General features: G+C 38.2%; 1 protein-coding gene across 2 annotated transcripts in view; it reads right to left on the reverse strand.

Moving 5' to 3' along the window:
- The window catches only part of RANBP17 (RAN binding protein 17), a 253,947-nt gene that overhangs the window by 32,237 nt on the left and 201,340 nt on the right, over positions 1–20,370 (reverse strand). For both annotated transcript variants that reach the window (XM_075009426.1, XM_075009427.1), the window contains one exon: positions 14,137–14,303. In XM_075009426.1, coding sequence (XP_074865527.1) covers positions 14,137–14,303 — 167 coding nt within the window. The remainder of the gene's footprint in view (positions 1–14,136; positions 14,304–20,370) is intronic.

The following is a 20,370-nucleotide window of genomic DNA, read 5'->3' on the forward strand; positions in this document are numbered from 1 at the left end:
GTACCCTCGCAGCGCCTATTTCGATGTGGTGCTGCGCAACGTCAAAGTTGACCATTGACGTTGCCAGCCCTGGAGGACGTGTAGACGTTATTCATTGAAATAGCCTATTTTGATGTTGCTACATCGAAATAAGCTATTTCGATGTTGGCTTCACGTGTAGACGTAGCCTCAAAGAGTTAGCCTCTTGCACAAGATTGTCTCTGAATTTTTTCCAATTGACTTACAGCCTTTACTTACCAAGGGAAGATAACTTTACTTGTCATGCTAAAAAGAGTTTAAAGGGAGACTACGCTGACTTTTTTGGGAAGCTCTGTGGGAGTTCAGCAGCTAACCAAACAGAATAAGGACCAAGTTCTGTGTTTTAGCTCTGGCTCTGTTTGTACTCTACTGCTGTTGTGGTGATGCACAGGTACTGGATTCTGCTTGTAACACGTCAGCAAGAACACCTGAGCACAAACCTGCCTTGCACTGGCTCTGCTGCCCATCGGCACAGGGTGTTTTTGTCAGGGAAGGGAGAAGCATGGTGGAGACATGCTAAGCCACCCAGATTGCCAACTGATGCTTTTCTGGTGAGAGTAGCAATATTTGGTGATTTCCTTAATATCCCAGCTCCTGGAACTGTGCAATTAAGTTAGAATCTTGGTTTTTATTTAAAAACAACAATATATAGAAATACAAGTTTTAAACTTCATGATTTCAATGCTTGGGTTGGGCAATACTTCTTGGACTAATACTTCACTGCAGTAAAGACCCCCCTAGAGACCATATTCCAGTGGTGTAAGTCCTTACTCACACAGCCAAGCCACTGCAGAATCAGAGAGCTGTAAATGAGACCAGGTCTATAATATGGGGAAAAATTGATTTAAGATATGCAACTTCAGCTTTGAGACTTGCATATCTGGAGTCGATGTATCCTAAATTGATTTTTCCTTCCATCCCCACTATGCAAGGTCAAAGGGAGAAACTCTCCTGTCAACTCCTTTACTCCTCATGACTAGTGCAACCGCACTGCATTCAGGAGTTCAGACCTAAGGGCAAGTTGAGTACCAAATCTTTAATGCTAGAATCCAAAAATTCCTTTTTTTCAGGAAGTAGTTCATGGAGACTACTGAAAAATAATGTGAGATGCTTTAATACTGACTTCTAAAAAATGAAGCTCTCTAATAAAAAACAAAGTTAATGGGCGTAAGCCTGCCACTTTTAAAAAAGTATATTTCTTATGGTGAAATCCAATCAAATCTCTCTCTTTAGTACTCTTATTATAGTCTCATTTTAAAGAAGAAAGTAACACTCAGGCATCAGCAAACCAAAAGAGGTGTGGGAGCTGAGCCGCTCAGCTTGTCCAAGACAAATTTAGGTTTGCTCCATAGGAAACGCTTGTATGAAATTGTCCACAGAACAGTGTGTTTTGCTTGTGCAATTTTTCAGAAGAAACCAAAGAGAAGTTGGCTATCGCTTATTTTTTACTTGACTATCACAGGAGAGTCTAACGACCAGTACAAATATCTAGTCATTTCAACACATCTCCTTTTGACACAGGCAGAAGGACTGTGTTAGCAGCAATTTGGAAAAGCTTTGTGAGAATTTCAGCATGCCAAAAAACTGCAGCCTAATGTTTTGAACTTTAGGTAACATCCAAGCTTGTGTTCAAGTCAATGAGAAATGTGCCATTGGCTTCAAAGGAGGCAGAATCGAATTTCAATCCTAGTTTTCAACATGAGTATTGGGTGAATATGCAAATCTGGGGAAATGCTTATCTTGTAGAGGTTCTGGTAGGGAACAGCTTCATTTCTGGGACATTCAGCAGAGACTGGAATCCACTGGCCTTCAACTTAAAGTCAGTGCTTGCTCCGTGACACAAGTTGTTGCTCACAAAAATTAAGGAGCTATTTCAGTAGGAAGCTTCATCAATATGACACATACTGAACCTGTGGTGACTGTAAGCAGTAAATTTTGGTCTGCAAATTTTATTTGAAGAGGTAAAGAGTTACATTGCTTTTTCTTCATCAATTAATGAACACCAAACATAAAATCCAGAGTGGACAGAATCTAGGGGGCAGATTTGGATAATCCTCTAAAAAGTATTTATCATTTTTGTATTTGTGACTATTTGCATTGACACACAATAGGGTAAACATTTCTCTCCTTCAAAATTATGTAACTGCCTAGTGAGCTTTTGAAGGAAAGAAGTGATGTGCTTAGGTAAAGAAAAATGTTATTTTTAGTGGCCCACACATATCATAGCATCAGAGAAATACCAGAAGCTTGGTGTCATCTGAATATTTTATAAGCATAATTTCTATTCCATTAACTGAGTCTTTCATGAAAATATTGTATAGTACCAGACCCAGGACTGACCCTCGCAGTAGATATGCTCCCTCAATCTGATAGCAAATCACTGATAACTACTCTTTGAGTATGAGTTGTCCACCCACTATATAGTATTTTCACCTAGATCATATTTCCCTAGTTTACTTATGAGGCTGTCATGTGGAACCATGTCAAAAGCCTTATTAAAATCAAGGTTTATTAAGCCTAGAGCTTCCCCCTATCCACTAGGTCAGTAATTCTATCAAAGCAGGAATTATGTCATGATTCATTCTTGACAAATCCATTTTGACTATTCCTTATGACCCATTATCCCTCAGGTACGTATAAACTGACTGTTCAACAATTTGTTCCATTATCTTTTCAGAGACTGAAGTTATGCTGATTGGTCAATATTTACTGAATCCTTCCTCTTCCCCTTTTTAATGGCAGGTACTGTGTTTGCCTTTTTCCACTCATCTGGGACCTCACCAGCCCTCCAAGGCTGTGTCTACACTACAACCCTCCTTCGAAGGGGGTTGGGAGTTTATTAATGAAGTGCTGCTGTGCATAGGCAGCACTTCATTAAGCAAATTCCCCCCTGTGGCACCTCTGAAGTTTTAAACTTCGAAGTACTGGCACGTGTCTAGCCGCCGCACACCTACCGGTACTTTGAAGTGCTGGGGCAACTTTGAAGTCTCATTACTCCCAATTTTGAGAAGTAAGGGGACTTTGAAGTTGCCCCAGCACTTGGAAGTACTGGCAGGTGCACTGAGGCTAGATGCGTGCCAGTACTTCGAGTTTAAAACTTCGGAGTTGCGGCGGGGGGGGGGGGGGGGGGATTTGCTTATTGAGGTGCTGCCTATGCACAGCAACACTTCATTAATAAACTCCCAACACCCTAATTATCAACCTTCCTTTGAAGGAAGGTGGTAGTGTAGACAAGCCCCAAGAGTTCTCAAAGATGATTGCTAGCAATTCTGAGAGTCCTTCTTTTCCTCAGAATCATCAAATCTGTCATTTCATGACCACTGTCACCCAAATTGACATTGGATAAACTATAATCCTATTGGGATTTTCTGGGTCCATTTCTTTTGTCTCAGAAACCAAATCTACCTTGACCACTGTGGACATCTGTTATATATTAATATTTGGCTTTTACAAGCTTAGCTAAGGCATTCCTGAGAAAGATCTCACAAAATTTGTTGACAGTGCACCAAAATAGCAAGTGCAGTTCAGTGTTGATAAATACATAGTATGCCTATTGTAAAAAAACAATCCCAACTACACATATATAGGGATGTGATTTTAAGTTAGCTATCACCACCCAAGAAAGAGATCTTGCAGTTACTGTGGATAGTTCTCTGAAAACTTCTGCTCAACACACAGCAGTGGACAAGGGTAGCACTATTAAGGAAATATTAGGACAGGGAGAGAAAATATCATATTGACATTATTCAGTTTCATAGCTTGAGTGCTGTGTACAGTTCTGGTTGCCCTATGTCTAAAAGTGTAGAGTGGAACTGCAAGAGGTTGAGAAGAGTGTCACAGATACCTTGCTTGTTTTGAACTTGCTGCCTATTAATTTCATTGGCTGACCCTTGCATTACAGTGAGGGATAAATAACACTTCCTTATTCACTTTCTCCATACCAGTCATGATTTTATAGCATTCTACTGATCTTCCTTTGGTCCCCCATTCAGTCATCTCTTATCCAAGATGAAAAATTCCATGTCTGAGCCAGTACAGCAACTCCTATCTTAATTTTTATTTGCCACTAAAAATATCAACATTCACATAATGGATGTATTTCCCCATCTGAAAGACAGACGATAACAAAATACCTTACACTTGTTCTCTTACACAGGACACTTGAGTTTCTCCTATTTAGCTGTGTCCTGTATGTGAAGAAGAGGGACCTCAATAAATATGCAGTTGTGAAGTTTGATTAGAAGGCAAAACTCTTTAAGTCTCTTTCCCAATGCATGGTTCTACAGAATACTGGACTTATTCAGTGCACATGGACTTTTGAAAACTGAGAGCCTGGTACAGCAAGTTTCCCATACAGTACAACTGTTTTTACTTGGAACACACAGTTTTCAATTATCCAGATAATGTACTGAACAGCAAAGGGCACTGTAACTCTCTGCCTCATTGACTACTACACCTCTACAAGAGCCCAGTCTTATTTACTGTGCATGCGCTTACCCAGAAATGTCAACTGAGTAAGTTAATTTTTGGTCATAGAGAACATGCTCTATCATTCACTTGGCAAAAGTCAGTGGTAGATCATCAGTAAAGTGGTTAAAAAAAAACCAACAAAACATAAAAGGAAGAGTTGCTGTTCCTTACCCATTTTGATACAATACTGTATTATTTCCAGGCAGCAAATACAACTGATAATTGGATTTTGAAAAACCATGCTCCCCTGACAAAATGGGCGGCACTATTCACAACATGAATTTAAACCTGCCAAATGACAATGATATTTTTCTGTGAACAACACACTTTTTTTGAAGTCTTTGCAATACATAACATGAACCAAATACAGAAAAGTTTAACATATTTGAAGCATTCAAGTATTAAGCTGCATTTAAAAAATCAAGTGTCAATGTTTACATTTTTCTCTGTATCTGCCATTTTTGCAATGTTTAGTGAACAAAGTTATGGAGAAATGCAGGCAGGTTTTTGGATTCTGAAATTGGCTTTGTTTCCACCCAAAAGCAATGAATGCTAAGTAAATGCATGATAACTATACAATGAACTTACAGATATGATGGCAAACATTGTCCTAATGATTTCATTTAATTACCATGAAATGCATTCTATTTAATATTCACTACTCAAAAGCCAATTTAAAAGTGAAAGAGGTGAGGGGACTTATTGAGAAAGATGGACTGTCATTCACTGCAATAGTTATCTAATATACAGAAGTTAATAAAGCAGATTAATCTACAAGTCCCTTTAAGCCATCACTGAGTTTAGAACAACTGCCTCTTTGACCTTTAACCCTCCTGCTGTGCACCAGTAGCAGGTGCCAGCTGCACTAAAATTATAGCTGACGTGTTTTAGCGCAAAGTCTTTTCTTACTTTGCTTCTGACCAGCAGCTGACCCTGCAGGAGTGATTGTTTCATGTGCTGGCCTAAAGGCTACATAAACCAGTAACAGATAAACAAAAGCATACATACACCAGCTGCCTAGCCTTAGGGTACACATCCTACATTGACACCTCGAGCAGTTTATCCTGCAAGCCAAATTATGGCTTTGTTTCCGTACATGCATTCTGTACAATACTTGTTACTTCATGGAACTAAACTTCCCACCAGCCCAAGACATGCTCATGTTAACTTTGTCTCCAGCTGAATGATTAGGAAGAGAGTCTCATTTTGATTTAGCACCTTTAATAAGAGCGTACAGTCTTCGGATACATAGATAATAAAACAATTACGTAGTTTAGTGTTAAAATTTTTAAAATCAAATGCTTTAATTCATATCTAGTATTGAATCAAGACATAGCACTAAACAATACAGCACCAGAAAGAGGACTAGACTCCTGTGTATTTTTCTGATTTCATAATTAACAGCACTCCTGTGTAGTGATAACTGGATGGTTCCCGTTACATTTTATATTGACGTTTCCAATGCCTTTACATATAAGCAGTGAGAACTGTGTATAAAGCAAAGGAAACCCTATTTTTCAATAAGATGAGATGGTTTTGACATAGTTAACTTGCTGATACAAATTACACAACCACAGAAACAATCGGAGTAATGATTAAATGCAGTTATGTACATGGGAGACTGCTAGTGTAAATGTTAACATATTTAAATGGTTTTCCTTCATTAAAAAAATTATATATGATATTAAACCATCAATCAAAGCTGAAACACTAGAGTCTAAATGTATTGTTACTGGTTAAAATAAATGACTTTGAGACTGAATTTTGGCTCGCTCAATATGGTATCTTTTCTGTTGCTTAGCCACCCAAGTCTCTGCTGGCTTGGGCTACATCTGGTATATTTCCATCCCTTTCAATTAATAAAGCAAGTTATGATACTATTGGATCACAGTTTTAAACTGTGGTAAGAGGCGGAAAACAGATGCCCGTGCAAAAATCTCTTTGTTATATCAAATCAATTAGGGTTCCGTTCTGCAAGGTGCTGGGCACATCAGCCTTGTTACAGCAAATCCTTTAAACATATGCGTAACTTTAAACATGTAACAATTTCACTCACTACAAGGGGTCTTACTCATGCACCCGTCATTAAGCATGTGCTTAAATACTTTGCTGGATTATGCTGCCAAAGTGCTCAGCACTCTTCAGGACTGAACCATCTGCATAACACCCTTTTAATTACATATGCCACATGGACTTTTCTGTAGAGTCCAAAGAGTATGTGTTGTGAGTCTCCTCACTAATTTTATTTTGTTTCATGTGAGTGACTCCTCCCTGATGATATACTGTACTTTATTGGATCTATGGTAAAACCAAATACCACATACATTTACTGATTAAAAAGGAAAATGGCAATTTGCCAAATGCATTTTTGATTTTAATAATATCCAGATCTACCTTTAGTTGCAATTGAATACAGGTTGAACCTCTCTTGTCTGGCACCCTGGGGACCTGGCTGGTGCCAGATGAGAGAATTTGCTGGACCCTGGGAGTTTAATAATGTCAGGAAGTTACCAACACTTTCACTGCTTACTGGGCTCTCAGAAGACATTTAGCGGTAAATTACAACTAAATAACAGCACATAATACTGAAAGCCAGGACGGGTGGCTGTAAACAAACTTCATGGGATCACAGGAAACTTGGCTGCACCCATGATAAGTGGTCATCCAACTAACTAAAATCATGCTGAATTACACGTTGCCAGACAGGAGAGTTCAGGATTAGAGAGGTTCAACTTCTATTGCATTCTTTACTTTCCTGTCTTAACTGTTGCTCAATGTAGCTGTGATTTGTTTGTGTCATTTAGATTTTTTTTGGCTGTGGCCACACTTGGCCAAAACTTCGAAATATATTACTAATGAAGTGCTGAATATTCAATTTAATTAGCATTAGGACACTTCTGGCCGCAGCACTTCGAAAGCAGCGCTTTCAAAAGCGCACGGCTTGGCGCGGAGGGGAATAAGGGGATTTTGAAAGGAGCAGGGTCCTTTCGAAAAGGACCCTCGTGTAGCCGCGCCAAGCTGCTCGCTTTCGAAAGCGGAGCTTTCAAAGTGCCGTGGCCGGAAGCATCCTAATGCTAATGAAGCGCTGAATATTCAGTTCAGCTCTTCATTAGTAATCTTTGAAATGGCCATTTCGAAGTTTTGACCAAGTGTGGCCGCAGCCTTTAAGTTATCTTACCAAAGCGCTGAGCAGCAGTGCAACATTAAAACATAACGAAGTTGAACAACACGACCCATATAATCTACCCATCATCTGCCGCAAAAACCTGAAAGAACCCTTCAAAAAAGCCCACTAAAACAGATGAGCCTGAAATCCTAGCTCTGTTGAACCAATCTGTTTAACAATCACCTACTACTTTAGAGATGGCCATACTTCTGTGGTGGGGGAAAGTGATTCTAACATATTCTTTACTTACCTTACAGGGTTGAGAGAATTAAATCAGCAGTATTTGTGTCTTTAAGACCCATGGGGGAAAGTGGTTATAAAAATAGAGAATTGCAAAGGTCAAATGTAGATGGTGTCTGAACATTCTCAGAGGGGACTAGCATGCTAGTACATTTGTAACTATTTTACAGGATGGGCATAATTAAAATACAAATATTTCTAATTTAAAACCAAAGATAAACTAAAAGGTTGAACAAATATATTAGGTTCATTTAGCTTATGGTATAGCAAAAAGTCATTCTCAACAACAGCACACATAAATTTAGAAGTTTTACTGGACCATTTATTTAATGATCCTTCTTATAATACATTTCAGCTCAAGTGATAATTGAGTAGTAGTAGTACTTTGAACTTTGACAGCACCTCCCACTCACTGCCCATAATTAATTCAGCTTTACAACATCTTTTTGACATCTCAGAGAATAACAAATTTATTAGGTTGAATTTACTAGTCTCTTAGGCTGTGTCTACACTACAGAGTTTTGTCGACAGACGGGACCTTCTGTTGACACAACTCAGGGAGCGGCTACACACTTAAAGCATTCTGTCGACAATGTCTCGATAGAAGTCTGCATTTTTCTTGACAGTATTATCCCTCAAAATTTGAGGCATGACAATCTCCGGACATAGTAAAGTTGGCAAAAGTACAGTGTAGACACTTCTGTTGACAGAGAAGACCTTCCAGTTGCCTGGCAGCCCTCTTTGCAGAGCTGCCATTCCACTTTCTGGCACCAGAGGACAGTGCAGTCTGGCAGTTCTCTGTCGACGGAGCAAGTTGTGCATAGGTGCAATCTGTTGACAGAGGTTCTGTTGAGATTTCCCTGTTGACAGTAACTTCTGTCAACAGATGCTTCTAGTGTAGACATAGCCTTAGGTGCCACAGGACTGCTTCTTGTTTTTGAAGTTACAGACTAATATGGCCACCCCTATGAAACATCCTTTTGAGGTAGGCTCTATTATTCTAGTTTCAGATGAGGCACATATTGGCTAAATACAATAAGGCCCAAGGACACAGGAAGTCTGCAAGAGCCACGAGTAGCTTCGAGAACTGATTCCTGTTCCAATGCTTTCAAGAGACGCCAATATTTTAAAACATGAATGTTAAATAATTGTTTCTGGAACTATACTTGTCCATGAGCTGCTATCTCATATTTGTGTTTTCAGGAGCTCATCTACTTATTTAAAAATAATACTGCTATATGACAGATTAAAGCATACAGAAGGGGAAACAGTAACCCTTGAGTCTCAAGGCGATAATTCTTTTTGGCCACTCTATATGTTAAAGGAAAAAGGATGGGTGCCTCTGTGATTATTGCAACACACGCATTTAGTGAATTACAGTCAATGACTGAATCACATCCATTCATGGTGCACAATCACTCACTAAGGCTACGGCTACACTGCTTTCCACTTTTGGAAGCGGAATGCAAAAAAGTGAGATTGAAAATGCAAATAAAACACAGATTTACATATCTTGTGCCTCATTTGCATATTTTCACACAATCACACCTCCAGAAAAGGATTTTCCAGAAGCAAAAACAGCTGTGTAGATGGGGTTCCTTCAAAAACAAACCCCGTTTTTCAAAGAACCCTTCTTCCTATTTTATTTTTGAAAAAAGGGCTCTTTTGAAAATGGGGTTTGTTTTCGAAGGAACCCCACCTCCATGAGGTTTTTGCTTCTGGAAAAGCCTCTTCTGGAAGCATGATCACATGAGAATATGCAAATGAGGCACCAGATAGGTAAATCCACACTTTATTTGCATTTTTGATCTTTCTCATTTGCATTCCACTTCCAAAAGCAAAATGCAGTGTAGCCACAGCCTGAGAGTTTTACCAGGCAATATTTATTGAGAAATATTTTACATCCAGCTTGGAATAACAAACCTACACTCAGGATGTCCCTTCTATGCTTCTCAACTGGATACATGAAGATGATTACTTCCCCAACAAAATGTCATGTACCCAAAAAATGAGATAGAGTCAAAAGATAAAAGACATCTCATCCCTTTTATGTATGGAAAGATGCTCACTAAAGACAGACATTTACACGGCAGCAATTGTTACAAGCATCCAGTCATCTGATTTGCCAGTGACTCCCCTGGATTTTTCAGTTTCTGCAAATTTGTTTTTCAATAAGAGCTTTTCCCTTCAACACCCAGCTTCCGCTCCGATAGTACGCTAGTAGTAAAGTGACAAACATGGGTTCATGACATCAGTCTTTTACCTCCAAAACGACTTTGTATTGTGATGGTAAAATTTCAGCTGTCTGCACAACTAAGCACAAAAGGATGAGAGACAGATGCCATTTGCCTAAAAACAAATACGTGTGATCATTTTTTTTGCTAATTACGAAAAGCATCAGATAGAAACATTAACACATTTTATTAATGACATATTTTAGAGTGTTCCCAAGTGAGACAGGTTTACTTAAATCATTGTGTGAATTCACAGCATCTATTAAGTATGCTGTTGCTTCTCCTGCTGTTTACTACAATGAAATGGAATCAGAATTTTAAGTATGAAAAATGTACCACACAGTATGTCAAAATGCTGAACAACAGCACTTCAGTCTAAGCACAGGAAAAAACAAGAAAAAAGGCAGCTGATTTCTTATTTATTGTAATTTACTTTGGGATACATGGCATAAAAAGCACTACAGAAAGTAATTTTTATTGACTGACTGACTGCATAAAAGAATGAATGTGGTTTCTGTTTAAATCTCTTTTGAAGTATGATCCTGATAGCTCATGCCAGCTATTCCAAATCTGTAGTTAAATGGAATTGGCTTAAAAAAACAGAAAGACATGTTGGCTTTCCTAGCCTGGGCATGGACCAAAGAGCTGCACAGCATATAAAAATATGAAATTAGTTGTTGCAAAGAAGCTGTGTTAACATTACCAAAGATTGGAACTCTTCAGAGTGACATTAACTAAGAATGTAAAATTAAAATCACATCACTAATACTGCCTCTTCGAATTGGCTCATTCTGGGTATGTGGAAGGTGGTGTTTAGTAGCTCTTTCAATTATGCTGCTAATGGCAACCCCAATAAGGATGCTCATTCTACACAATTTTATTTTATTCTATTAATCTAGCAGACAGGATCAGCTACACTAAACAGACACAACTCTTAAAACCCCACTGTTCTCCCTCCCAAACACACTAACTCAAATGTCTATCCCATGGGATTTTCTACTTGTAGACATAACTAAACGAATATCTATCAACAGATTGCAGTTAATACAAATACTTCAACACTACTGACTATTAATCCTAAATAAATCGGCACAATTTTTTTTCCCCCTACCATTGAGGCTCTAGGAAATTGAGCATTTCGTAATAGATAGCAATGGGCACCAATCTCATGTACACCTTCTTACAAGCTTTTACTGTGATTAAATCACTTGTAAAATTTTATTTAATAGAGGCATACTTTCTGTCTGACGCAAAGTGCACTGTGATGTATGTACAAACACTGACAGTAACTGTCACAACACTTCCAACAGACAATCAAATGACAGAATTCAATCAACAATGAATTTAAGTTTTATAAAATGAGATTAAGCAGCATCTTTTTTGATAATCCTCTTTGTTAATGAGAGGAAAATATGAGGACACAAATTAAGAGACTGTATGTGCATGGGAATAGTATGAATGTGCCATAACATCTCCATTACTATTTTACGAAATCTGCTATATTATCACCAGTGATAACCCTTTGAATTTGTATTGAATCTTCTATCAGAGCACCTTAAGGTGATTTGTAGAGAAATATTACCCTCCCCATTTTATGGAAGAGAAAACTGAGGTACATGTCTCATCCAAAAAGGAAATAATTTGATCAATATGTTCTAGTTTCATGGCTCACTAAACAACTTTAGATGAAATACTCTTCATGATGCACTAGAAACTTTTAAATGTCTAATTATGAGTCCAGAGATTCAAGCTGAAAAAAAATGTTCTAACTAGTTAATAATTACAGTATCACTGCATCAGTTTAGTTTAAAGAGCTGACAAACCTCTCTAAACTCGAAGCACAATTAGTCATTAGGGTCTAGTTTTTCAGCACTGTTAAGCAATTTGTAACCCATTCCTTTTAATAGGGTTATGCATTACTTAACCGACACAGATGTCTTGAAAACTGAGACATCTAGTTATGAAGCAAGAACCTTGTTCATTAGCCTCCATGATAGTCAAATTGTCTATAAAACCAGTGTTTAATGGCCAGCCAATGAATAATCAATGGCTCACTTTTCATCTGAGTGTGAAAATGAGAATAATCTAATACGTTATTCCTTTGGTAAGATGCAAGGCCTTGGGTTCCGTTTCTATTCAGGACTGATTTATAATCCAATGGAAACCTGATGTAAACATATGATCAATGAGTCCCATCACTGCTAATAATAACCCCCAACCGGCCTACTCCCTCATCTCAAAATGCCATCCCTTTAGGCTATTAGCTCTGGCCTGCTAATCCTTTCCACTGTTCCTGCCTGCTGCTTTTACCTTGGCCATCCGTTCAGTCCAGCAGACTCAGAAGTAATTTTATACGCTGCAGAGAGCGGGTGGAATTGATTTTTCACTCAGTGCTCAGTTCCCATCTGAATAATTATCAATTTTACTGCCTCATAAAGGGAAGAGTCAAAATTTCAAATCAATTCAAAAGAGCTTCTCAGACTAAAGAAACCATGCATGAGAATAAAGGTCAAAGTTGTCAGTGACCTCGGGAGATGATGTCAGATATTAGTACACTGAATAGTTGACATCAGAGGCACTCAATATGATATGACTAGTGCTAATGCAAATCATATTTATGCTGACTACTGGAGACCAGTCATTAATATTTAAAAGAGTATCTGAAAGCCTGCATTCAAAATAAATATAATGTATTCCACAGATTCTGAAGTTAATAAAGATTGATCACCGCTTAGTCTGCTGCTATAAATTGAAAGATTGCTGAGTATTATTAACAACACAAAATATTACGTTAATATTATAACAAATGCAACAAATGTGAGGAAATTCTGAGTCAAGGCGGTCACCCTGTCCTTCACACTCACTTTACTGTGTTCATGTTACAGTACTGCCTACTATGACATATGCAAATACTGAATCCACTGGCAGACTCCACGGAACTTGCATAGAGTTAAGTGTAGTGTCAGACATGACAATAGCATCATGTCACATCTTAACAATGGTACCAGTAATAAATGTCCCAAATATACTCGCAGTATGCTGTGGGCACATTTAAAAAGTCAGCATGTGCCATACTCATCCCCTAAATTAGAAGCGTAATATTACCATGCAGTTACCCCAGTTATCAGAAGCCATTTTTTTAAATGACAATCAACACATTTGCTAACAAAGCACAATAACAAAGGTCATTGTGTTGTTGTGTTTGGTGAACATCCTTTGCTTTCTTTAAAAGCCCCAACAATTCTGTAGTTGTATGACTATGTCAGTGAATTGAACTAGGTGTTTTGGGACCCCATGAATCCTTGCCCTGAAGTAAGTTTTGGGTACTAAAAAAGCCATCTGGAATTTTAAGAGAGTTCAATACCCTACTCCTGACTAACCTTCACATAACCTTATGGTCCAGGTATATTAATGTTCGCTACTGGGAGAAAAAATACCCTCCCTAATTACTGCAGTAATCAGTTTCTTCCATGAAGCATGATATTTGATTACTTCTATATCTGCCTGGGACACAAAACAATCCAAATAAATTGTCATCTACTGCACAAATAAAATATTGTAGCACATTATCAAACATGGTGAACTAAAATATATATATACTGATTCAAAATACTACAGAGCTGTCTCTCTACCTGAAATACCTCCCTCCCCACTTTTTCCTAACCGTGGGGGATATTTTATAAAATGAGTATAATAATGAATATTGCATTTCATAAATCTATGAACAAAAGCAAAACACTGTAAAAGAAATTATCTTAAAATGTGAATACAATATCCTTGTCATCAGCATGACAAGAAATATCTTCAGAATACTGCAATAACACGGGCATGAAATTAACTCTGAAATTAAGTGGCGTGAAGATATATCATAGAGAGACCAATCCTGGGAGTAAATAACTGGAATTATTATTATCTACTTTGCTTCAAGATCATGAAAATAAGTAGGGAAAAGCTTTGTTCACAAATTTAATAATATCTACAGGGAAACTGAAAGGTGCTTAACTTTACCTGCTGTAGTACTTCAGGGTTCTGTTGCATGAAGTGCAGTAATCTTTGTCCATCCTGTGACACTTCCCTACATCTTAGTGGTTTTTTGCCTTCTCTTGCTATGTGCTTGAAGAGGTAGGTAACAATGTGGTCTAAACTAGCACAACAGCTGGAGGAGACAATTGTATCTGCATAAGCAACAAAAGAAAGAGTTTTGTAATTGCTTCTATAAGAAAACAAACGACTTATGACAAATAATTTGCAGAACATCACACACAAGGCAAACCTGGAAGCTTATTCTAGATATCAGGTTAAATACAGTTACTCATATTATTTGTTCTTTTGCTTTTAAGATTTTTTAGTAAGCAGGTTATGGTACGAACCTGGTAATTCACCTCGGACAGAGGACTGCTGGGCCCATACATAGTCCTACAAACTTCAGTGAGCTTCTTCTGTGTGAGCACAGTGATTCATTTGCATATTGTAAATTGCAGAATCGGGACCTTACTTTTTCAGATATGAAATTATATATTCAGCAGACTTCAGATTTTTGGAAGCCAAGATTATTTGTTTATAGCCTAGTTACCAAGCATTATAATTCTATTTAAGGAGACACTGTGCATGTTAAAAGTAACTTTTTTCACCTCTTAGCTGCTGATGAGTGTCTCAGATGTGTACAGATCAAAGTCTGTATTCACAGGAGCACGAGTAGCACTCCCCAACCCTCAATATTATATATCATTTTCTAGTATCCAAACATGTGCCGAATACTTCCCAGGAGACACCTAAGCAGTGCTTCCCTGCCCCTCAGAGCTTACACACTGCATGTTAGATACTAAACACAGAGAATGAGGATCACAAGCAGCAAGGAGGGGAATAGGGGAAAGGAAGGATGAAATGTTACAGCAAAGTATCTGTTACTTGGTATAAAGCACGGTGGTGCAATTACCTTTTTTGTAAAAATAAAAGAAGATAACATCACAGAAAGGACGTTACTGACTAACATTCTATTACTTCCTCTGGAAAGTAAAGGCGTAACAGCAAAGCAGGATATGTTGAAATCAGGAGCAACAGCAACCTCCTAACTTTACTGACTGTATCTCTAAAGTAAAGTAACACATTGGAAGATTAAAAGCTTAAACCTATTTGAAAGTAAATATGTCTACCTGATTTATGTAAGTTATTTTGTCGCTCGGTGTTGCCTACCGTGCTGCTACTGTGAAAGGGGATTCTGCTTACATTCACTAGTGTGCTGAGAATAGTATGCTGGCTCCTTTTGGTCTGTACAGCCTCCTTTACTTCCTTCTAACTGGGCTGGTACAAAATAATAGCACTCTCCCATATTTTTGCTTAGTCTGACAGCTGACATTTTTCCTGGCTCTAGGTAGATTGCCTGCAGTTTAAACCCACAATCACTAGTCTTAGCTGTAGTTTCCCTACCAATTCTAATTACATTCCCACTTTAACGAGCTGTTGGATCCTCATGATCTTAGCACCAAAGATCTCTTTGCACACAGAATTGCTTAACTTCCTCATTTGCTGATACAGTTGTCAGTCACAACTGACGTTCTCTGCAGCTGCAACCACCACATGTAAATAAGCTCACCAGCATCCTGCTCCTACTGATTTGAGTGGGAACAAGAGTAGGCCACTTACAGCTTAGTGCTTATGCAGAAGGGCTATCAGAATAGGTGTGTGGGGGGAGCTGCAGAAGGAATCAAATTGTTAAAATACTTTTTTGGAAGGGAAAGGGATTAGAAGGATTCAATTAAACATGTCTTGATTTCTTTGAACTATGTTCATTTGTAGGCTTGCCAGCCTTGCAGTGCTCATTTCAATATATCCCTTTGGTCACTGGAATACTCTGCTCTGTGTCAATTTAACTCTTATGATGTATCATGTTATTTTTAACCTTCCTTTACCTAAAGGCCAGTATTACATATTTTTCCAAGTTACATTCTGGTGAGGATTTTGGAACTACTTCACAGCCACAACTGACATCGCAAGGTTCCATCTACACTGTGAGTGAGGGGTGTGATTCCCAACTTGTGGACTCCTAATTGCTGGAGCTCTCCTTGGGCTAGTGTACCAATAGCAAGCATGGCTGTGCTAGCACTGGTAGCGACAGTGTGACTGCGTACCCACCAATTTTAGGTGGGTTTGCATTTGGCACAGCTAGTCTGTGCTGTGGCTGCCACAATGATACTGCTATTTAACCTCAGGCTAGCCCTCACTGAGCTAGTCTGAGGATATGGAGGTGAGCTGAAATCACACTCTCACTCGTGGTGGAGAGGGAGCCTGTGCCATGATCCTGAAAGGTAATAAAAACTCCTGGCAGATGTTGTGCTCCTTTATCTACCATGTTTTCAATGGGAACTCCCAGTGCTCCAAAACTTCCCAGGAGTGCTTCATACCTTGCTGAAGTGAGCTCAATAGTGTTGATCCCAATGCACTAACATCAGTCATTGAATTCAACCGGTGCTGGCTGTCAGAAAGATCTGCTTGAGTAAAGACCGCACGACCAGGCTCTCACTGTTTTTTATTTATTTATTTAATTAAAAACAGCCTCTCATGTAAGCCAGCGGCTTGTCAACCTTGAAGGCTTGCCTGTATGAGCTGAAGCAACATCAATAATGATAATGTATCTGAAAATACAAATTCCATGGGATGGCTTTGTTACACTTCTACTCCATTGTTTCCACTCCATTTGGTTTTCAGTTGAACAAAACAAAGTAAACCATTAACATCAGTTTATAAAATGGCAGTGGCTCTAAACATGCTGATACCATGCAAGGAGATATGGTATGTTCTATAGTAAGTGATCATAGCAGAATGGCAGACAGGTCTATACCATCACTAGCGCATAAGGATTTTATACAAGTGTTAAGGGCTATTTATATTTTCCCATAACAATATATTAAATATGCCTCTCAGCACTCGTTTTTCCTTCTGATTGCAAAATATCATAGAGGTAAAGGTCATACAAGTCCCCCAAACTGATTTTACTGGGCATACAGAGCCTTGTGTTGAAGCTGGCAGAGGATCTTATGGAATTTTATGCAAGATAGATAATCATATATACAGAGCAAAGAAGTTTTAGAAAAAGCTACAATTTCTCGGCTGGTGGTAGAGCGGAAAGGCGGAAAAGGGAGAGAAAGGATCACATGGAAAACTTGGAAGGCAGGCCTGGATAAACAGGAAAAGCTGAGATGATCACCCAAGTACTCAAACCAGTTAGTTATTTACATTAACCTTAAGGTGGCTGACATTCAAAAACAACTGAAGACGCCTTTTGGTTTTAAGATTAACATTTGGTGAATGGTGCCAATAGACATAAAGAGCATTATTTTTTAAATGGCTAACATTTTTGAGCATGCCATAATTTGAGAGATTTTTCTTTTTGTTTCTAAGATAAAAGGTAAATGAGACAGAGGTGAGTTAAGCGGCATTTCCCCGTCCATCAACTGTGTACTCCACAAAACCAGCATTATGCACCTTTGCGAGTAAATGGGGAAAGTAAACAGATTTAAGCAATTTAACATCTAAATTACAAAGCAAGGCATAGAAAATGTTACATTTTTTTCTTTTTCACAATGACTGGCATAATTACACTATTAATCATAGGAGAATTAGAAAAGCTTCACATAGAGATTAGTGACAACATGCCAGGCAGGATACATTAAAAGGTTCCAATCCACTGAGTCAGCTGTGAAAAAGCCAGGTAAACACTTTAGAAAAGAACTGTTGGAGTGTTTATCCTTGCAATAAAAGCCTAGATGAGGGCTTCCATTACAGCTGATTTACAACCAGGGGATTCCAAAGAAATAAATATTACTTCACAGTGTATATCAAGTGTGAAATCATGATGCATGCAGAGTGTCCACTAAGGGACAGAATGAACAGTGCAGAGAAATGAAGATTTGGGGCTTCTTTAGTCTACAGCTAGAGCTACAGTAAAAAATTAAATCCCAGGAAATTACTCCCCTCTCCCCACAACCGCAGAGAAATATTTGTGTATGTATTTTATTTTCTCATAGCTCATGGAAGCTCAGCATTTGGGTCTTGTACTATAGCTCTAGCTGTAGGTTTACAATCACATTGTGTCTGTCAGCCTGCTTGCAGCCTTAACACTGCTATTCTGCAAGACGCTGCTGCTACATGGTTGTAATACACTGTCAGAAGGATCCAGCTGATATCATAACTGTCCAAAGGGCAGAAGGCTATGTTGCAACAGGAACACAAATTAAACAGTTGTTTGCTTCACTGTCAAATGTATTATTCCATATGCTGGAATTTTCAAAGAAGCCAAAGAGAATTAGGAACCCAAATCAAAACAAAATTTAATGGGATTTGGGCACTTACCTTGTGGCCATTAATCACTGCTATTGAGGAATGATCAGCTTTTGTTGAAATCTCATTGTAGGAATAGGCAAATTATTCATTTTGATGTGCAAACTTAACTACCTGAATATATGAATTGATTATCTGGTTTATGTGACAGAAGCAATATCTTACATCAAGAAATCAGTTTTTGACACACGTTGATGTTATTAAGAAACACGATGTCATGGCTAAATAATCGCTTTACCACTCTGACATGGACTGTAAGAAGGCTGTGTTTCTGACTGACAATTCAGAGAAAGACAAGTGAGTTCCTTTTAATGTGCAAGTGATGTTCATTCAGATCAAAAGTTTATATTTTATCACTAGATACTTATGCAGAGTTAAATATTCTCTTGAAACGCTAGGGAACACAAGAACAAAAGGGGCAAAAATAACTGGCATTTTTAATAGTTGGCAGTCCAATGTAACCAAAAAACCTGCCAAGAAATTGCAAATGTGCAGCAACAATTGGCTTCAATTGGAGTACTTTGTCCAGTTCTGTGCACCACATTTAGGAAAGATGTGGAGGAATTGGACAGGGCCCAGAGAAGAGCTGCTAAAATGATTAAAGGTCTAGAAAACATGACTTCTGAGAGAAGATTAAAAGAATTGGGTTTGTTTTGTTTTGTTTGGAAAATGGAAGGGGTGAGAAGGGACATGATTGCAGCTTTCAAGTACCTAAAAGGGTGTTACAAAGAAGTGGGAGAAAAATTATTTGTATTAGCCTCTGATAACAGGATAAGCAGCAATGGGCTTAAATTGCAGCAAGGGAGGTGTAGGCTGGACATTAGGAAAAACTTCCTCACTTTCTCAGGAAGTACTGGAAAAAATTGCTTAGGGTGTTTGTGGAATCTCAGTCATTCAAGATACTTAAGAATAGGTTGGACAAATATGTAACAGGGATGATACAGATGGTGCTTGGTCCTGCTGATGATCTCTTGAGGTCCCTTCCAGTTCTAGTATTCCATGAGTCTATTATTGCCCATCCACTAGTGGCACAGAGTGCTTCAGCACCACAAAGTTGCAAAAAGACCTCTACATGGTCCAGTCAAAGTAGTTGTAGAAGGGATAGGGCAAGAGTAAAACGAAAAAGAGGTGAGGGAATGGTTTTGAACAAATAGTTTACTTGGCATTTTGTCAGTACGTAATAAAATGATCTGAGGACTCAGTAATTCTGCTTATCTAGTCAACATCCCTTTCCCCACTAAGCACATTCTTCCTAAGAAACAAAGAATCTGTTTCATAAACCTCTGGAACGCTCTGTGATGCTTAAGGTATTCATTCATTACAATGGGGCTTGACTGACCTTAGAGGTAATAAACTCCATATACTCCACAAACTCTATATAAACAAATGTCAAACCTACACACTATTCACCAAATACAGCATCTTGCACTGAGTAGTTAATCAGCCATTCTTGATTATTATTTTAGGGTCCTGTTTTCTTGGCTACTTAGAAAATTTAACTGCAACACATGCATCTCTCTTTAAGGCCCTATATTGCTAATATTTCAAATGAATTTAAGACATTGAAACCAAAGTTTGATATTAATCAAATTTCTGGACAATAATCTGTTTAAAAAAGTGCTAATGAATGAAGATCAGTTACAACCAGGCAACTTTTAATATAATTCTAAGTATGATGATGGTTTACTTTGTAAAGTACATCCAATCAGTATTTTTTATAATGTAAAACTTAGTTTTTCATTGATAAGGTTAGCTTAGCTACTTCTAGTCATGCTGATAAAAGAAAAGTGAGCAGTTGGGAGTCTATTGTTACGTATGCTAAAAATTTTTATCTATGAAAGGCAAAATGAGTCATACACTAGCCTCTTCGACTGTGAGGATTATGGGACAAGTCAATCACTTTAT

This window comes from Carettochelys insculpta, chromosome 15 (genome assembly GCF_033958435.1).
Source record: "Carettochelys insculpta isolate YL-2023 chromosome 15, ASM3395843v1, whole genome shotgun sequence".
NCBI lineage: Eukaryota > Metazoa > Chordata > Testudines > Carettochelyidae > Carettochelys > Carettochelys insculpta.